Here is a 17,774-nt window from a genome sequence, read left to right on the forward strand (position 1 = left end):
TTTATTTAGCCAACACCAAATATGTTGTTTCATTGGATTCCAAATGTGGTGCAACTATGGATATAGGCCTAGCAGGAGTGGTGCCAAAATTTGTAGATGATCCTAAAATATGAGGTATAGTTAATTCTTTAGAAGACTAAAGGAAGCCTCAAAGGGAAATTGATTAGAAGGAGGATTGGACTGAAACTTGGCCAATGGAATTCAATGTCAGTATATGTGAGGTGACAAAAACAATAGCCGTAAGTATTCGCTGAATGGAAATAGGCTCAATGTTGTGGAAGAGCTGAGGGATTTGGGGGTGCAATGGTTTAGGATACTGTCTTTTCACTGGCATTCAAATCCAGTTCATACTGATGGAGCTGAAAGTCTCCTTCGCCACTGGCTTTAAGGATCTTAAATGAAATGAGTTAGGACAACCTTAACACTGTTCTCACTGTACAATGTTGCCCATAATTTGACAATGTCATTCAGAGAGGCCACAGGATTGCTAGGGTATATTTATGTTATATTTGGCGCTATATTTGATCACGAGTTGCACTTCCTACCTCATCACTAAGACCGCTCATTTCCACCTCCGTAACATCGCCTTTCTCCGTCCTTGCCTCAGCTGCTGAAATCCTCATCATGCCTTTGTTACCTCTAGACTTGACTATTCCAATGCACTCCTGGCTGGCCTCCCTAGTTCTACCCTCCATAAACTTGAGGTCATCCAAACCTCTGCCGCCAGTGTCATAACCGCACCAAGTCCTGCTCATCCATCTCCCCTGAGCTCACTGACCTACATTGGCTCCCAGTTAAGCAACATCTCGATTTTAAAATTCTCATCCTTGTTTTCAAATCCCTCTATGGCCTCGCCCCTCCCTATCTCTGTAATCTCCTCCAGCCCTACAATCCTCCAAGATCTCTGCCCTCCACCAATTCTGGCCTCTTAAAATGCCCGATTTTAATCGCACCACTATTGGCGGCCATGCCATCAGTGGCCTAGGTCCTAAGCTCTGGATTACCCTCCCTAAACCTCTCCGCCTCACTACCTCTCATTTCTCCTTTAAGATGCTCCTTAAAACCTATCTCTTTCATCTGCCCTAACATCTCCTTATATGGCTCAGTGTCAATTTTTTTTTGTTTGTAACGCAACTGTGAAGCGCCTTGGGACGTTTTACTACGTTACAGGCGCTATATAAATGTACGTTGTTGTTTTTGTTGTAGGTAGTAGAAACATTTCCACTGATGTGCAGTATGGGTATTCTTCTGAGGATAAGGCAGACAATAATGGTACATTGTTAGCGCAGATTAGAGGAGCATTACTTCAAATTTGACTTGTGAGTGCTTGTTGCTGATGGTGACAAAAGTGGAAATAGTGTTCCATCCCCCAGCACCATCAACCATCAGCTTCATAAACATTAAAAATAGATAACCACTTTGAGGATTATTATTGGGTTTAGGGTTAAAACAATCGATGATAGCGAGACAATTGAATGTATTCATGACTAATCATCAATCTGGATCGTTCAAAGGGAGCAATACAATATTTGGCCTGTACGTAATCTGACTGGCTACCTATAAAATTATTTGGATTAGATTTTGTGGTAAAAATAACAGTGAGGCTATCAGGACTCACTGTTATTAAAGAGTAAATCAGACAGCAAATTCTGGTGCCCGCACATGCGCAGTTAAACGCAGAAATCAAGAAGTTGCTGTCCGAGATGCCCTGACACCCCAGAAGCTGTTTTTTAACAATATCTTGCTGAGAGACTCGACGTTGAAATACATGGAACTGCGTAAAGTTGCTGTACTTACGTGATAGATACCCACTAAACTCGGCAGAAAAAGTTAGAGCTTGTCTATTCCAGAGTAAATAATTTTTTAACGGCGTGTTAAGTCTTAATTACTGGCACTGAAAATGAACTTTTACAAGTGTTGAGTCTCATTCCTTCAGATTTTAATTATTGTTGGAGATTTAAAAAAAAAGTAAATAAAACAAAAACGGTGGCGCAACCATGGCTTACAAGGAAAATTAGGGATAGCTGAAGATCCAAGGAGAGGACATATAAATTGGCCAGAAAAAGCAGCAAACCTGAGGATTGGGAGCAGTTTAGGATTCAGCTAAGGAGAACAAAAGGATTAATTAAGAGGGGGAAAATAGAGCATGAGAGTAAGCTTGCAGGGAACATAAAAACTAACTGTAAAAGCTTCTATAGATATGTGAAGAGAAAATGATTGGTGAAGTCAAGCACAGGTCCCTTGCAGTCAGAATCAGGGGAATTTATAACGGGGAACAAAGAAATGGCTGACTAATTAAATACATACTTTGGTTCTGTCTTCACAAAGGAGGACACAAATAACCTCCCTGAGATGTCGGGGAACATAGGTTCTAATGAGAGGGAGGAACTGAATGAAATCAGTATTTGTAGGGAAATGGTGTTAGGGAAATTGACAGGATTGAAGGCCGATAAATTCCCAAGGCCTGATAATCTACATCCTAGGGTACTTAAGGAAGTGGCCCTAGAAATAGTAGATGCATTGCTGGTCATCTTCCAAAATTCTATAGACTCTGGCACAGTTCCCATGGATTGGCGGGTAGCTAATGTAACCCCACTATTTAAAAAAGGTGGTAGAGAGAAAATGGGGAATTATAAACCGGTAAGCCTGACATCGGTAGTGGGGAAATGCTAGAGTCCATTATAAAAGATGTAATAGCAGAGCACTTGGAAAACAGTGACAGGATCGGACAAAGTCAACATGGATTTACAAAAGGTAAATCGTGCTTAACTAATCTACTGAAATTTTTTGAGGATGTAACTGGTAGAATAGATAAGGGAGAACCAGTGGATGTGGTGTATTTTGACTTTCAGAAGGCTTTCGATAAGGTCCCGCATAAGAGATTAGCGTGTAAAGTTAAAGCACATGGGATTGGGGGTAAGGGACTGACTTGGATAGAGAACTGGTTGGCAGACAGGAAGCAAAGAGTTGGAATAAACAAGCCTTTTTCCGAGTGGCAGGCAGTGACTAGTAGGGTACTGCAGGGATCGGTGCTAGGACCCCAGCCATTCACAATATATATTAATGATCTAGACGAGGGAACTATGATCTTGTAGCGGTTCGTGTAGATCGCCACTAAATAAGAGAGTTTGACTTCGACGAACTATAAATAAGTTGTTTATTTACAGGAACAGGTTAAATACAACAGGTAAGGTAGCAGGTAACATGGCTGACTGTAGGTGCACCGTGGTGTAGGTCTTTCCCCAGCGGGGACGCCACGAGGACTGACTAGAAGTTTCCGAGCTCAACTGCTAACCGGTTCCAAGCTCAACTGCCAGCAGGTTCCGAGCTCAACTGCTAGCAGGTTCTGAGCTCTACTGTTGGAAGGTTCCAAGCTCTGACGTCATCACACAGAGTATAGGAGAGAAGCCTGAGTATAGTAATAGATACATACAGTAAGGTAAGTTAAAGGGAATTATGTATCTCAATGTAAGGGACAACCGGTGGTACCGCCACATAGGCCCCCCCAGAATTCGCTTTAACGAAAGTCCAAGGATGAAATGGTCTGATGAGCTGGTGGTCACGGCGGTCATGCTGTCTCGACTTGGTAGGCGAGGTCTGAAGATGCTGCTCGTAAGCGGATCCTTACGCGCGTCGTGGCGAATAAAACATATCCGTCAGGCGAAGGACCGTGGAGACGTGTAAAACAGCAGGCCTTGTCAGAGTGACGGGCAGGTTGGGCGGACGCGGGCGATGGCTCTGTTGATGTTGGAACAAGTCCTTGTTCTGACGAAATCTGCAGGAACGCCAAATGAGCGATCCAGAAGGACTTGACAGGCGAGGTCAGTGAACTCGCCGACTGGTGAGCGAAACCTTCAGGAGGCTGGAACACACGGAACGGTGCGTGCCATAGTGCTACGACATTAACACAACAGAGGGTGAAGAGTTACTGCGTTGACCGGTGATCAGTGAGGCCAGCAACTTTCACGTGGCTGATCGCAGCCGCAGGATGCCCGTTGGACCTGTCCTCTATGTGTGCAGCTTCAGTAGACATTCGCGTTTGTTAAAGGGAAAACTGGAGAAAGGGCGGCAACGGTCCGGGTTGTTGTTGCTTTTAGGAGGGGTCAACTCTGCCTGGAGGGTGGCAACACTTATAACTGTTGTAAATTTAGGAGAACACAGCCAGGAGGGCGGCACGCTTTTTGTTCACGCCGAATTGTGGGCCCGAACATGCTGTACCCCGCGCTTGGAGAGATGTATACTTGTTGTTGCTTTGGACGTAGAGGCAGACGATCCGTGTGGCGGTAGGAAAGACGAGTACGGGGACCGTAAGCAAGCGCGTGGTCGGCGCTGCATCGATGTTCTCGTCGAACGGGGCTTCTACCTTTATAAAGCACGAGGGAGACTGTGGCTCCCTGGATTGCGGTAGCGACAGCAAAACGGCTGGTGCTTCCATGGCGTGCTTCTTTTATGAAAATTGCTCACAAAAAAACGGGGTCCGGTTGAGTTTTGTCCGTGTCAAATGGGATCTGCTCCAGACTGCGCTTACCTTGTGAATACATTCGCAAAGACGGGGTCGCCTTTGGAGGAATCGGTGTTAGGCGGTTGCTGTTCCGTGGTTGTTCGTCGGTTGTGCATCGGTCGTCTTGTGGGAAGACGAGGTTCAGGCGCGCATTGCTACCGTGAAAATCGTTCACGGATACGGGTTCACCAATTGTAGTGTTGGAATTGATGAGCTCCCGTACTCACGTCGCTGGGTCACCAATGTAGCGGTTCGTGTAGATCGCCACTAAATAAGAGAGTTTGACTTCGACGAACTATAAATAAGTTGTTTATTTACAGGAACAGGTTAAATACAACAGGTAAGGTAGCAGGTAAGATGGCTGACTGTAGGAGCACCGTGGTGTAGGTCTTTCCCCAGCGGGGACGCCACGAGGACTGACTAGACGTTTCTGATCTCAACTGCTAACCGGTTCCGAGCTCAACTGCCAGCAGGTTCTGAGCTCAACTGCTAGCAGGTTCCGAGCTCTACTGTTGGAAGGTTCCAAGCTCTGACGTCATTGTGATGAAATATGCCATTCATCACTCATCTGTATTCTCTGTGTGTGATTGTGCCTGTGACTGTGGTTTAGTTTCAGTTTCATTTCCCTTACCTCAGTTCCATTTCCTCACCTGTATTTTATTGTGTGTAGGGCTCCGCCCATACCTGGCCTCTACTTAAGCAGGCCCAGCGTGTCTCACATCCAGTACAGCCGACCTCTGGATGGGAGACACTTCTCCACTGTGTGTTACCTTCTAAGTTAATAAAAGCCTTGCTTTGTTCAGTTAACATTGAGTCTCGGATTTATTGAGGCACATCAGTCATCACACAGAGTATAGGAGAGAAGCCTGAGTATAGTAATAGATACATACAGTAAGGTAAGTTAAAGGGAGTTATGTATCTCAATGTAAGGGACAACTGGTGGTACCGCCACAATCTCATTAAATGGCGGAGCAGGCTCGAGGGACCAAATGGCCTACTCCTGCTCCTATCTTCTATGTTTCTATAACATTTTTTTTACTTTTTTTTTCTGTCTCTTTTATCTCTCTCTTAGTTCCATCTTTCTTTCCCTCTTTTTATTTCCCTTTCTGTACCTGATTTGGCATTGATTTAAATATTCTAACTTACATTTCCTAGTTCAAACTCTGCGTGCCTCAGCAAGGATTCTTCAATCTGATTGGTTAAGGAGATGCACAGGTGCTTGCCCTGTTCACACAGGTCCTAGATCTCCTGTAGAGGATTCCAGAGATGAGGGGGTTGTCTTATGAGGAAAGGTTGAGCAGGTTGGGCCTATACTCATTGGAATTTAGAAGAATGAGAGGTGATCTTATTGAAACATATAAGATACTGAGGAGGCTCGACAAGGTAGATGCAGAGAAGATGTTTCCCCTCATGGGGAAATCTAGAACTCGGGGACATAGTTTCAGAATAAATGGTCGCCCTTTTAGAACTGAGATGAGGAGGAATTTCTTCTCTCAGAGGATCGTAAATCTGTGGAATTCTCTGCCCCAGAGAGCTGTGGAGGCTGGGTCATTAAATACATTTAAGGTGGAGATAGACAGATTTTTGCAAGATAAGGGAGTGAAGGGTTATGGGGATCGGGCAGGGAAGTGGCTTTGAGCCCAAGATCAGCCATGATCTTATTGAATGGTGGAGCAGGCTCAAGGGGCCAAGTGGCCTAATCCTGCTCCTATTTCTTATGTTCTTAGAGGGTGCTGCGCTGTTTTGGATTTCTAATCGCCACAAGTTCCAATGCAAAAACTCCTAGAAAGTGTGTGGGCAAGTGTAAATGTAATGAACGGCTGGCACCATTTGTTTGCTGCTGACTGCAAAATCCGGGCAATTGAATTTCTACCCCCTGGCTGATGGCAACCAGGCATGTGGATAAAATGCAGTATTGTTACCTAACGTTCCTTTCTTTTTGGTACTCCTGTTGTGGTATTTTTTCTTTCTCTCTCATCAGGTGACTCACAATACAACTCATAAAGTTATGGTGGTAAAAATTTACAAGAAGGATGTTGACCAGGATGCCATTGTACGGGAGATCAGCCTTCTCCAGAAACTCTCTCATCCTAACATAGTCAGGTAAAAGTCAGTGATTTTAATTGCACCTACCCTGATGAATTGTTCCGAAGGTCCTTTATTGAGAGTTCATTAAATAATGGTAATTATAATATTGAATGACGTCTCTTTGCCATAATATTTGCTATGCAAAAAGCCAGGACTTCATCAATGTTTTTATTTGTTCTTAGAATGTGGGTGACATTGGCACTTATCCATTTCTAGTTGCCATAGCAATTATTTATTTTATAACCTAGTAGCTGGCTGGACCACCTCAGAGGGTATTAAGGGTCAACTGCATAGTGCGGGTCTGGGGTCACATGAAATCCAGACTAGATATGGGCGGTAGGTTCCCTTCCCTAAAGGACATTAATGAACCAGTTAGGTTTTGACAAAAATTCAGCAGCTTTAAGGCCACAAATGACCAGAATTAATTAGTTTAATTTCACAATTTACTGGTCCAGTAACAGAACTACTCCATTACCATACCCAGAATAGCTTTATGTGTATATCTATCCATATACACCTATATAGCTTGCATCTAGCATGTGTTTTTCACACTTCAGACTCCAAAGCATCAAAGGAATAAAGAAAGAGAAGGCCAATTATTTTCTGTTGCTGATCTTGATAGCCTGGTCTGGGGTCAAGAATTTGAAAGTAGCTGCTAATTCACAGAAAGTTCCTTCAGCAATTGGCCTGTAGTTGGCCTAACAATTTATAACTAGACTTCCACCAGGGTGTACCCAACATTCGTCACTTTTATTGCACGGGATAAAACCTAAAGTATGCGAAAGCACAATTTACAGCAGGGGCGGAATTAGAAATTATTGAAGGGGAACGTGAGTGCTGAAGGAACGAGATTTATTTTCCAGTCGGGTGGGGAGGCATACAATTCTGATCTTTGACACTGCATTTTCTGTTATTTGGAGCTTACGGAAATTCTGCTTTTCAAACCAAAATGTATTCATCCTGGAAAAGTGACAGGTACTTAAAAATAAAAATAAAATAATCATACAAAGTTCAACACATTATGGGGGGTTGATTTTCAACCGGCTTCCCGGGTGTAAAAACTGCCACTGCTGATCGACCCCCCCCCCCACCCCACCACACCCCATTATAGAAAACACCCGATTTTCATTTACAACATGAAGATTTAACCCAATAGCTTAAAAATAAATGGGCTGATGCCTCAGTTAAAAGAGTGGAAGGAGGAATGTCATGCAAACATATCAGGGTAGATTTTGCTCTTTACTGCCGGCGTGTTAAGCATCACCTAGATGAAGTGCAGGATCACACAGCCCTTACCAAATCCATTGGATTCTCCTTCCATTCATTTAAGTGGAAGTAAAATCAGGCAGGTTACTGGCGTGTGAGCTGCCTCCCCAGACTTTCCTCTCTGCACTGTGTCCAGGCGATGCTCAACATTCAGGTGGTAAAGACCAAAATCTGCCCCGCTATTATTGGAATCCCTCTGCACTGTGTCCAGGTGATGCTCAACATTCAGGTGGTAAAGACCAAAATCTGCCCCGCTATTATTGGAATCCCTCTGCACTGTGTCCAGGTGATGCTCAACATTCAGGTGGTGAAGACCAAAATCTGCCCCGCTGTTATTGGAATCCCTCATTTCCAACCTAACTTGCTCTTTTGAACCCGTGGAAAAGGTTTAATTCTCTCAGTTCATCTCAATTTTTTTCTCCCTGAGATTTGTGCACAACCAACAGTGGCAGAAGGTAGCTTGCGTTTGTTTGAACAGCCTCGTGAACCGCCCTTCAACTGATCTAATTGGTTCTGAAAGGCTCCAGTCCAAGTCTTGCTCTCCAACCAATATGGCTGGTTTCAGGCAGGTTTCACTTTGACCTTCCATCTGGTCTGAGTTGGGGGACAGTCCCAGTGAAAAAGATGCCTTTTTTTTGGAAAAGCTGACACAAGGGTTAAAAAACTGAATGTGTTTAAAAAGCGGACGGTTGTTATTTTGACACCGACAGCCTCCAATCTCAATGAAAAAGCCAATTTTTCTTCTGAAAAACTGACAAGCTGACATATGTATTGAAAAGTTGACAGCTTAATAAGCTCGGGGTAGGCATGCATATCATTACACACATATTAAAATTGCAGATAATAACAACATTAATATAAAATACATCGGGCTGCATAACAATGAAATAACAATTCAACTTAGTCTGATAATTCTACTACTTAGTTGCTTAGAAGCAAGAATATAGTGGTAAATTCACCAAACACACTCTTCTAGCAGGGAGCTGCACTCGAAGTGAGAGTAGATTAGAGATCAGGCTATCAACTATAGTGTCAATTCTTTGATCTGTGATTTCTTAGTGTGTAGCTCCCTGCTGGGAGAGTAGGAACGGTGAATTAATCGAATAGTATTATATAAATGGATTTAGCTTTCAGACATTTAGGATTTGGAATTGCAAGAAGTAGGTATTCACTTACCAGTGGTTAGATTTTTAAAAATCAATCTGTCTAATCAAATCTGATACGAAGTAGCATTCCGATTGGTTGAACATTGCACTTTCAAAATCATTGCAAATTCCTTTATATAACAATTCAACGACACCAAAGTGACAAGGACCCTCGCAGCATAATGAAAGCTCAATAACTTGACCAGAAAAACCACTGACCCCCTTCCTTCATTCCAATATTCTCAGGCAGTACTTGAGAATACATCACAATCCCATCTAAACAGTCTCCTTTACTTGCAGCAGATAGAATGAAGGATTATACTGTAATTGAATAGCATAAAGGAACTCTGCTTTGACCGTACTGGAAAATTGAGGATTGCAGGCCTACTGACAACCTTGCCCTTTAGTTGACCTGCTACCAGGAATCCCCAGTTTAGAACATCATTGCTAATCTGTCTAACCTACAGAGCATTTAATATGAGGTCTCTTATTCAAATGACGTTCAGAGGTTTGAAATCCTGATTTTATAGTTTGCACTTTATTGCTATGTGTTTGGCCTTTATTCTCTGAATGACTGTTCCACTGATGGCAGAATAAACTAATAGGTTGTTTCAACATTTGTTTTTTTGACTTGTTGAACAAAGTTATTATTTAAAGGCTGACTCTCCGATTGGCACTCGTCGGAAGTGCTGGTCGGCAAATCGTGGGCCTGATTTTTTTCACCCATTAATCTTTTTAACTGTGGAAGGCTTCACAGTTGAGCCAGATCCTGGTCCATTTCCAATGTCCACGTGTGCACACTCCGGCAGGGGCCACTGCATATAGATCACAGGAACTATGGCAGCTTTTCTTCTCCATAGCCCATGGCACTGAAGCCAATGATAGTGCCCCTACCACCACCCACCTTAGATCAGTCAACTCTGCACAGATTTTTGGGACTTTCCAGTCCAAATGGCTCAATAGCCAATTACCAACCGAGCCACCAGGAGAGCAGCATCATTTTTCTAACAGTTAGGTCCAATACACAAAGGCAGGATATGGCTGAAAAATGCTAATATGCAAGTCAGAAAAAGAAGGACAAAAAGGATGTGTACAGCTCCAAAACCATTATTCCTATAATTGTATTCCTATAATTGCATCTAGCAAACCATTAAATGGTAGATAAACTCTGTGATGTTATCCAGGGGTAAACTGTATCAGATGATCATTTGCTAATCTAAATTTGGCTCACTCGTGTTGGGAAAATAATACAGTACCATTTTAATAACGTCACTGCATATGGAACAAATAGATTAACTGTAAAGTACACAGATGCAACAAATTAAGCAAATACATAGTGATGCAAATAATAAGGCCATATATTTTAATGAAAACCTTTCCTGAAATTATCGTGGGTGTTCAGTAAACATTTCCAATATGTTGTGTTGTTCAGTCATGAGAGGAATAGTGAGGGATTTCATTACTCACTCTTGGATCGTTATCTCTGGTGTCCCCCAAGGATCTATCCTTGGCCCTCTCCTATTTCTCATCTATATGCTGCCCCTTGGCGACATCATCTGAAAGCACAGCGTCAGTTTCCACATGTACGCTGCCGACACCCAGCTCTACCTCACCACCACTTCTCTCGACCCCTCCACGGTCCCTAAATTGTTAGACTGCTTGTCCGATACCCAGTACTGGATGAGCAGAAATTTTCTCCAATTAAATATTGGGAAGACCGAAGCCATTGTTTTCGGTCCCCGCCACAAACTCTGTTCCCTAGCCACCAACTCCATCCCTCTCCCTAACATCTGTCTGAAGCTGAACCAGACCGTTCACAACCTTGGTGTCATATTTGACCCTGAAATGAGTTTCCGATCACATATCCGCTGCATAACTAAGACTGCCTATTTCTATCTCCGTAACATTGCCCGTCTCCGCCCCTGCCTCAGCTCATCTGCTGCTGAAACACTCATCTATGCCTTTGTTACCTCTAGACTTGACTATTCCAACACACTCCTGGCTGGCCTCCCACATTTTACCCTACATAAACCTGAGGTCATCCAAAACTCGACTGCTCGAGTCTTAACTCGCACCAAGTCCCATTCGCTCATCACCCCTGTGCTCACTGACCTACATTAGCTCCTGGTTAAGCAATGCCTTGATTTCAAAATTCTCATCCTTGTTTTCAAATCCCTCCATGGTTTCGCCCCTCCCTATCACTGTAATCTCCTTCAGCCCCACAACCCCCCGAGATATCTGCGCTCCTCTAATTCTGCCCTCTTGATCATCCCTGATTATAATCGCTCAATCATCAGTGGCCGTGCCTTCAGTTGCCTAGGCCCTAAGCTCTGGAATTCCCTGCCTAAACCTCTCTGCCTCGCTACTTCTCTTTCCTCCTTTAAGACGCTCTTTAAAACCTACCTCTTTGACCAAGCTTTTTGTCATCTGCCCTAATTTCTTATGTGGCTTGGTGTCAATTTTTTGTCATATAACACTCCTGTGAAGTGCCTTGGGATGTTTTACTACGTTAAAGGCGTTATATAAATACAAGTTGTTGTTGTCATTGGATGCACACACTGTAAAGTACAGCAGCAAAACAATTTTACTGCAATATTCTTTTGATAATTTACCTTAACCCAGACCCAAGTACAGTCTGCAACTCAATAGTGTCTTAAAATTATAAAAGAATTCTTGATAATTAGCAAAGAGAAAAGGAACATTCAATGATAATAATATGCAGGTAGAGCTGAGCGTTGTAGTAAGCACTTATTCAGAATCCCAACTGGCTGGGAAAATGGAACAAGATCTAAGCTCAAGGAACAGCACCTCATGTTTCGATTAGGCACTTTACAGCCTTCTGGACTTAACATCGAGTTCAACAATTTCTGACTGTAACCTCGTCCCCTATATTTTTTTCCCCTTTTTTTCTCACATGGCAGCTGTTGATGATTCTGCCATCGCCGTTTACACCTCATCTAGAGTCATCTTTTGTTTCTTAACTTGTCCCATTACCATCTCTTTTTGCCTTGCACCATCATCCCTTTTGTCTCTTAATCTCTCCTGCCTTCCAGCCTATCACAGTCCCTCCCTTTGTACGTTCCTCCCCTCCTCCCTGTCCCTGCCCTTGCTTAAAAATCGCTCTTTAAATTTTTCCCGTTCTGACGAAGGGTCCTCGACCTGAAACGTTAACTCTGTTTCTCTCTCCTTGATGCTGCCTGACCTGCTGAGTGTTTCCAGCATTTTCTGTTGTTATTTAAGATCTAAGCTTAGCTTAATGGGAGTAATTTTGACCTGGTGCGATAGTGTAAAATGGGCAGCTTGTTTCACATCTCTCCCGATTTTTATTTCCATTACCCTCAATGTGTGCTTTCTTTGCCTCGGCATCGCGTTCAAAATATAACCCAACCCCTCAAGATTTGATTTTTTTTAAAGAACTTTATTAACATTTTTTGCATTACATTGTAGGGGGCATCTTTTAACTGGTTTAAGGTAATTTTCCTGGTCTTGCAGCCTTTGCCTGCACTCTGACCAATTCCAAATAAACCAATTTTAAAACAGCGGTTTCGAATCGCTACCCCACCTTCCAGTTCTGACTGCAGGACTTATAATTAATGATATTAAAACGGACACGTGATTTGGATGAGAGAAAAATCAAGCTTTATTAACTAAAAGAAACTATAATCAAAATATCAAACTATACCACACGAACACAGTAATTACAGTAAAATTGCTTAAATGGGGGAATGCAGATGGCAAAAACGAGGGGTAAGTGACTACAATGTTGATTAAACAATCTTAGCAATATCCCCTTAATTACCATCCCCTAACCCTTACTAAGTTGCTTTGCTGAGGAGTCAGAAACTCTGCTCACATGTGGTCCAGCGAAGTGAGAGAGAGAGAGAGAGAGAGAGAGAGGCTCACCTGTGGTCCCAGGAAGTAAAGAGAGAGCGATAGCTTCTCAGCAGCTATCTTATATACCTGGTGAGCCCCCTGCCCCCCTGCTGTTTGCCTGTCTGGAAAATTCACGCCCAAAAAGTTCCAATTCACAAGAGAAAAGCTGTGATTGGCTAACTCAAAGTGGTTGGACTGGGTTAGTGTGTCTGTACTGTGGGGCCGAAATGTTCCCGCCCACCTCCGGAGTTTACCTGGGCTGAAACAAAAGAGAATGCAAGGCCCTATTGTCCACAATGATGGGTGATTTAAAAACCCATTCAATGCTTAAACTGTTGCCTTTCAGAAGTCCATGCCAAGGTTTCAGTCTTTCATTGTCTGTGAGTACCTTGAATTGCTGCGTAAACAGAAGCAATTTCAATCAATTGTCCTGCAGTTTTTCTCAAGTGGGCTAATCTCTTAAGTAAATAAACAACTTCAAGTGCTTCTGAAGGGAACCTCCCTTTGATTGGCAGGTCTGACTCACAGCCACTGCTAGATCCTCCCACTTTATACACACAGGCAACTCGAGCTGCTTGTCCTTTTGCCATGCTTTCTGTGGCCATTTTAAAACCTTTTGTGATATCCCAAACTCCAGGGAACGACTTTATTAAGATGTACTGTCTCAAGGTGTGTGAATATTTTCCACCAATTCCTCAATTCCATTGTTGTCCACGCCATTTTCAGGCCCCTCTGCAATTTGCACAGTTCAAAACTCAAAGGGTACCATTTTAATCTTAAAGTCCTGGTGTTGAGACAATTCAGGTTACGCAATTCTTCATCCACGATGTGGGCCAATATTTTTCAATCTTCAGGGAAATGGGGGATTTTGCGAAACCCCTACAACATACAAGAAATTTCTGTCAGACTGTAAGTACATGAGCCAGCTTTTTATGCTTTGAGATCACAAGCCTGACTCCCATTCAAGTTCCATTTTTAAGACACACTAAATGATCTTCCTTGGGGTTACCCGTGGGTAGTCTGGGTCTGCAGAATTGTTGTGATATTTACCTTCAAAGAGGCAGCTGTGTTTAACTTGTCTGTCCCTTTAAGGCCACTGTTCAAGTACTCCCTGTGGCAAATTGGTCGATAGGCACATCCTGAAGTCAATTAGAGACTAATTGTTGAGCAAAATTTTTGTAGGTTGGCAACTGTCCTCAAGGAGAGACCAAATTACCAAGGTAGATAAAAACAGTAGGAAATGACTGGCTTTCTTTCTCTATATTTATACTTAAAAAAAATGTTTTGTATCTGTAACAAAGTGTGACACTTAGCATGATGTCTGACATGTGATAGAAAGCCACTAGTTGCAAGACTTTTATTTTTATATTTAGATACCATTTATGCCATATTCATGGAACATTTGGAATTTGCACACTGTTGCTGAATAGTCCTTTGTAACCTTTCTTTTATCCGTTCTTAGTATATGGGTGTCGCTGGCAAGGCCAGCATTTATTGCCCATCCCTAGTTGCCCTTGAGAACATGGTGGTGAGCCGTCTTCTTGAATCCTTGCAGTCCATGTGGTGAAGGTACTCCCATTAGGTAAGGAGTTCCAGGATTATCACCCAGGGCCAATGAAGGAATGCTGATATATGTCCGGGACAGGATGATGTGTGACTTGAAGGGGAACTCTGAGGTGATGGTGTTCCCATGCACCTGCTGCCCTTGTCCTTCTAGGTGGTAGAGGTCGTGGGTTTGGGAGGTGCTGACAAGCATATCACAAGTACTAAAGAAGATGGAACTTTCACCTTGGAAATAGGAACCTGGAAAGTATGAAACATAAAAAAGTTGCTTAGTCATTCAAATTAGTTCCTTCCTAAAAGTACATTAAAATTTGCACCATTGTGGACTCTTATCAATCCAATCTCCTAAAAAAAGCAACCAATCCCATGAGAAACTTCTAGGATGATCAACTTCTGAGCTACTTCCAGACATAATTGATGAAACTCCAAGCCTTTAATGCAACCTTAGAAAGTACACAAATCAACCCTGATATATTATATTTCAAAGTTGTAATTTCCCTGACCCCAACAACACAGGAACCATGATAACTAAAGGCCATCTATGTCTATCCTTATCCCTTTCACCATTAACCTAATAACATATTTAACTCCTTCAAAACAAAAAGAGCTAGATAATTGGCAAAGTAAGACTTGCACATTTGGAAAATGGTGAACTGGACCACTTGGGGATCATAAAAGGAGGTCATGCACGAAAAGGAAAATAAAGTTTTAGGAAGAAAGGGCAAGGGAGAGAAAGCCTTGTGATGATAACTACTGATGCAAGAAGCAGTTACAAGGCAGAAGGATGAAGAACTGTTTCTTTACATTTGCATGGTGTAATACCTACAATTTGCATTCCTTGGACTAGAGACCAATAGAAGTGCTTCTTGGACAATACTGATGGTGAAACTAGTAAAGCCAGTGTAAAAGTCCTTGGGGAGGAAGAAATATGGGCAGAAGAAGCTACTGTCTAAGACATAAGAAGGCAGATTTTCAACATACATTATGGGCTTATGACCGGCATTGTGAATCAGCCGCCTGTTATAGTAGCCGCCTGATTTCATAATGAAAATCGATGGAAATCAAAATCGTGTGGTTCCTAGAACAGGCAGCTGCTCCACACCACCAGTTTGACATCCAGACAGCGAGTTACAAATCTACCCCATACAACGAAAGCCACCACCCACCATCTCTGGTCATCAGGGCCAGGAAGTTCCCCGGAGCTGCTTCCCAGTCCACCGGCTTTAATCTGCCGGAACTGCGGCGGGAACCCCGTTTACACAGCACCTGGTGTGAAGTAATGTCAGCGGAGCAGGGAAGCAGTTCTGAGGAATTTCCTGGCCCAGATTTCATCCTGCTGGTCTACCACAAACTTATTAGTTACCCAAGGAACCACATTTTCTTTATTCTAAATATGGGAAAGTTACTGTTCAGAATTACAAGGTCAAACATCGTAATCTTAACTCCAAGTACCAAATCAACACTGGAAGAATTTGCTGACATCACACATGTTAATGTAACTTGTGACCCGCTGTTCAAAAAGCGTTTGTATTGACTTTTTTCAGATATCTTGGGGTGTGCGTTAAAGAAGATAAACTGTACCCTATGCTTGAGGTAAATACCATTACATGTAAATATCATTTTACTTCACAAATACAATGCAAATAAGAGATAAACAAATTGGTCCATTTGTGTTCTCAAATGCTCGCATGTGCACTGCTTCACAGTATGTTAATGGTGGATGCCTGGAAGAACTGCTCGCCAATAAAGAGGTTAACCTGACTTGGAAGGAAAAAGTGGATCTCGCATCCGATATTGCACGAGGAATGGTGTACCTACACTCAAAGAATATTTATCACAGGGACTTGAACTCCAAGGTAAGAGACACTGCCTTCGTATACCCAAATATTAAGCAAGCCTTGTCACAAAAAATGGTACAGGAAACTTTTTTTTATCCGGCACCGACGGGACCGACGTGGTGCCGGTTCATCAAAAATTCTGGATAACCGAGAGCTATAGTAAAAGTTACGGAGAGCTGAGAGCTCCGTATAAAGCAACAAACCCTGTTGCTTAGCAACAGGTGCAGAACAATGGCCACAAGTTCCAAGCGTCTCTGTAGCTTAGCAACAGCTGCAGCCACACCCAATTGCAGAGCAACAGATCGAGGAAGGCAAGTAATATGAAGTTAAACTTACCTGAACCTACTCCTGAATTTTGCCGGTTAACCGAGATTTCTGGTTAATTAGGTGCTGGTAAATCAAAAGTTTCCTGTACTAAAAACCTCCAACACTTCGCTGTAATTTTTGGATCAATTTTTCTCCTTGCTCCTGAAGCTCATTGATTGCAAGAACAATAATTTATGTTTTTTTTTGCAGTTCATATATCAGAGTTGCGTTAAATGAGCAACTGGGTGGAGCAGTATGTTCAATTTACTACTGTTTCATTTCTGAGACTTGGGTTTGAATCTAGGCCACACTAATGAAATATTGCTCTCTTTCTGAACGTATGGGCCCAAAGTGGTTGGCCAGTCTCGAGCCAATTTCTGGTTAGTGCAACAGGGCAAATCTGCTTGTACTTCAGCACAAATGACCCTTTAAATTGACAATCTTGTCAAGCTATCCACAGGGAATGCTGGTGTAGAAAATAGAAACTTCACTTCTTCGGCCAGCATGAGTGAGTGCTTTTAGAAAAAAACAGAAAGAAAATTGCAAACAGAAAAAGCTAGAAATAAAAGGCATTTACCACATTGCTGAATATCACAACCTTGAACTGAACACAGCTTTTCACAACGACAAAAAATTCTTTGGATTGTTGTGAATGAAGGTTTGACTGATCAGTTACTGAAAATGAATTAACAGCACAAGAGGCAATTACGGGTAACAAGGCCAGTTGGGCCAAATGGCCTGTTTCCACACTGTAAGTACTACGGAAAAATAAAAAGAATCTGAAATTGTTACAGTGCCGTGCTTTCCTCCTTTAACTGTAGAATGATTTTAAAAAGATTGAAGTGAGTGCAATTTATGAATGGAAAAATGTTGGATGATTAACAGTCCATTTATCCAAACAACTGAAAAGCTAGCTGCCCAAATATAGCTAACCTGCACCAATTCAGAGATAGTGGCCCGTATTTTCCGATCGCAGGCTTCCCGCGGGCGGAGGCCTGCGATCTGGAAAAATCTACGCCCTTACCTGAGGGCTCCCGGGACGCACACGCTTCCGCTCCTGGGCCTCTCCAAACTCCAAGTGCGCAGGGCCCACGTATCCCAGAGGCGCAGGTAGTTCGCAGCGTCCCTGGGATCACGTGGGCCATGGGGAGCCAATCACAGAAGGGAATCTCCCTTCATACATTTGATAGGAAG

The 17,774-nt window shown here is 42.8% G+C and overlaps 1 protein-coding gene and 1 long non-coding RNA gene across 3 annotated transcripts in view; one reads left to right on the forward strand and one right to left on the reverse strand.

Annotated features, from left to right (window-relative positions):
• The window catches only part of LOC147101832 (dual specificity testis-specific protein kinase 2), a 133,414-nt gene that overhangs the window by 78,766 nt on the left and 36,874 nt on the right, over nt 1–17,774 (forward strand). For both annotated transcript variants that reach the window (XM_085965810.1, XM_085965811.1), the window contains exons 3-5: nt 6,483–6,604; nt 15,981–16,029; nt 16,143–16,292. In XM_085965810.1, the coding sequence (XP_085821936.1) occupies nt 6,483–6,604; nt 15,981–16,029; nt 16,143–16,292 (321 nt within the window). The remainder of the gene's footprint in view (nt 1–6,482; nt 6,605–15,980; nt 16,030–16,142; nt 16,293–17,774) is intronic.
• On the reverse strand, nt 3,141–4,974 carry LOC147101833 (uncharacterized). The gene is made up of 2 exons (XR_015073375.1): nt 4,529–4,974; nt 3,141–3,409 (listed from the first exon to the last, which is right to left on the reverse strand). It is a non-coding gene; the product is annotated as an uncharacterized LOC147101833 (long non-coding RNA).

This window comes from Somniosus microcephalus, chromosome 23 (assembly GCF_052327205.1).
Source record: "Somniosus microcephalus isolate GS21.2 chromosome 23, FLI_Smic_1.0, whole genome shotgun sequence".
Lineage (NCBI taxonomy): Eukaryota > Metazoa > Chordata > Chondrichthyes > Squaliformes > Somniosidae > Somniosus > Somniosus microcephalus.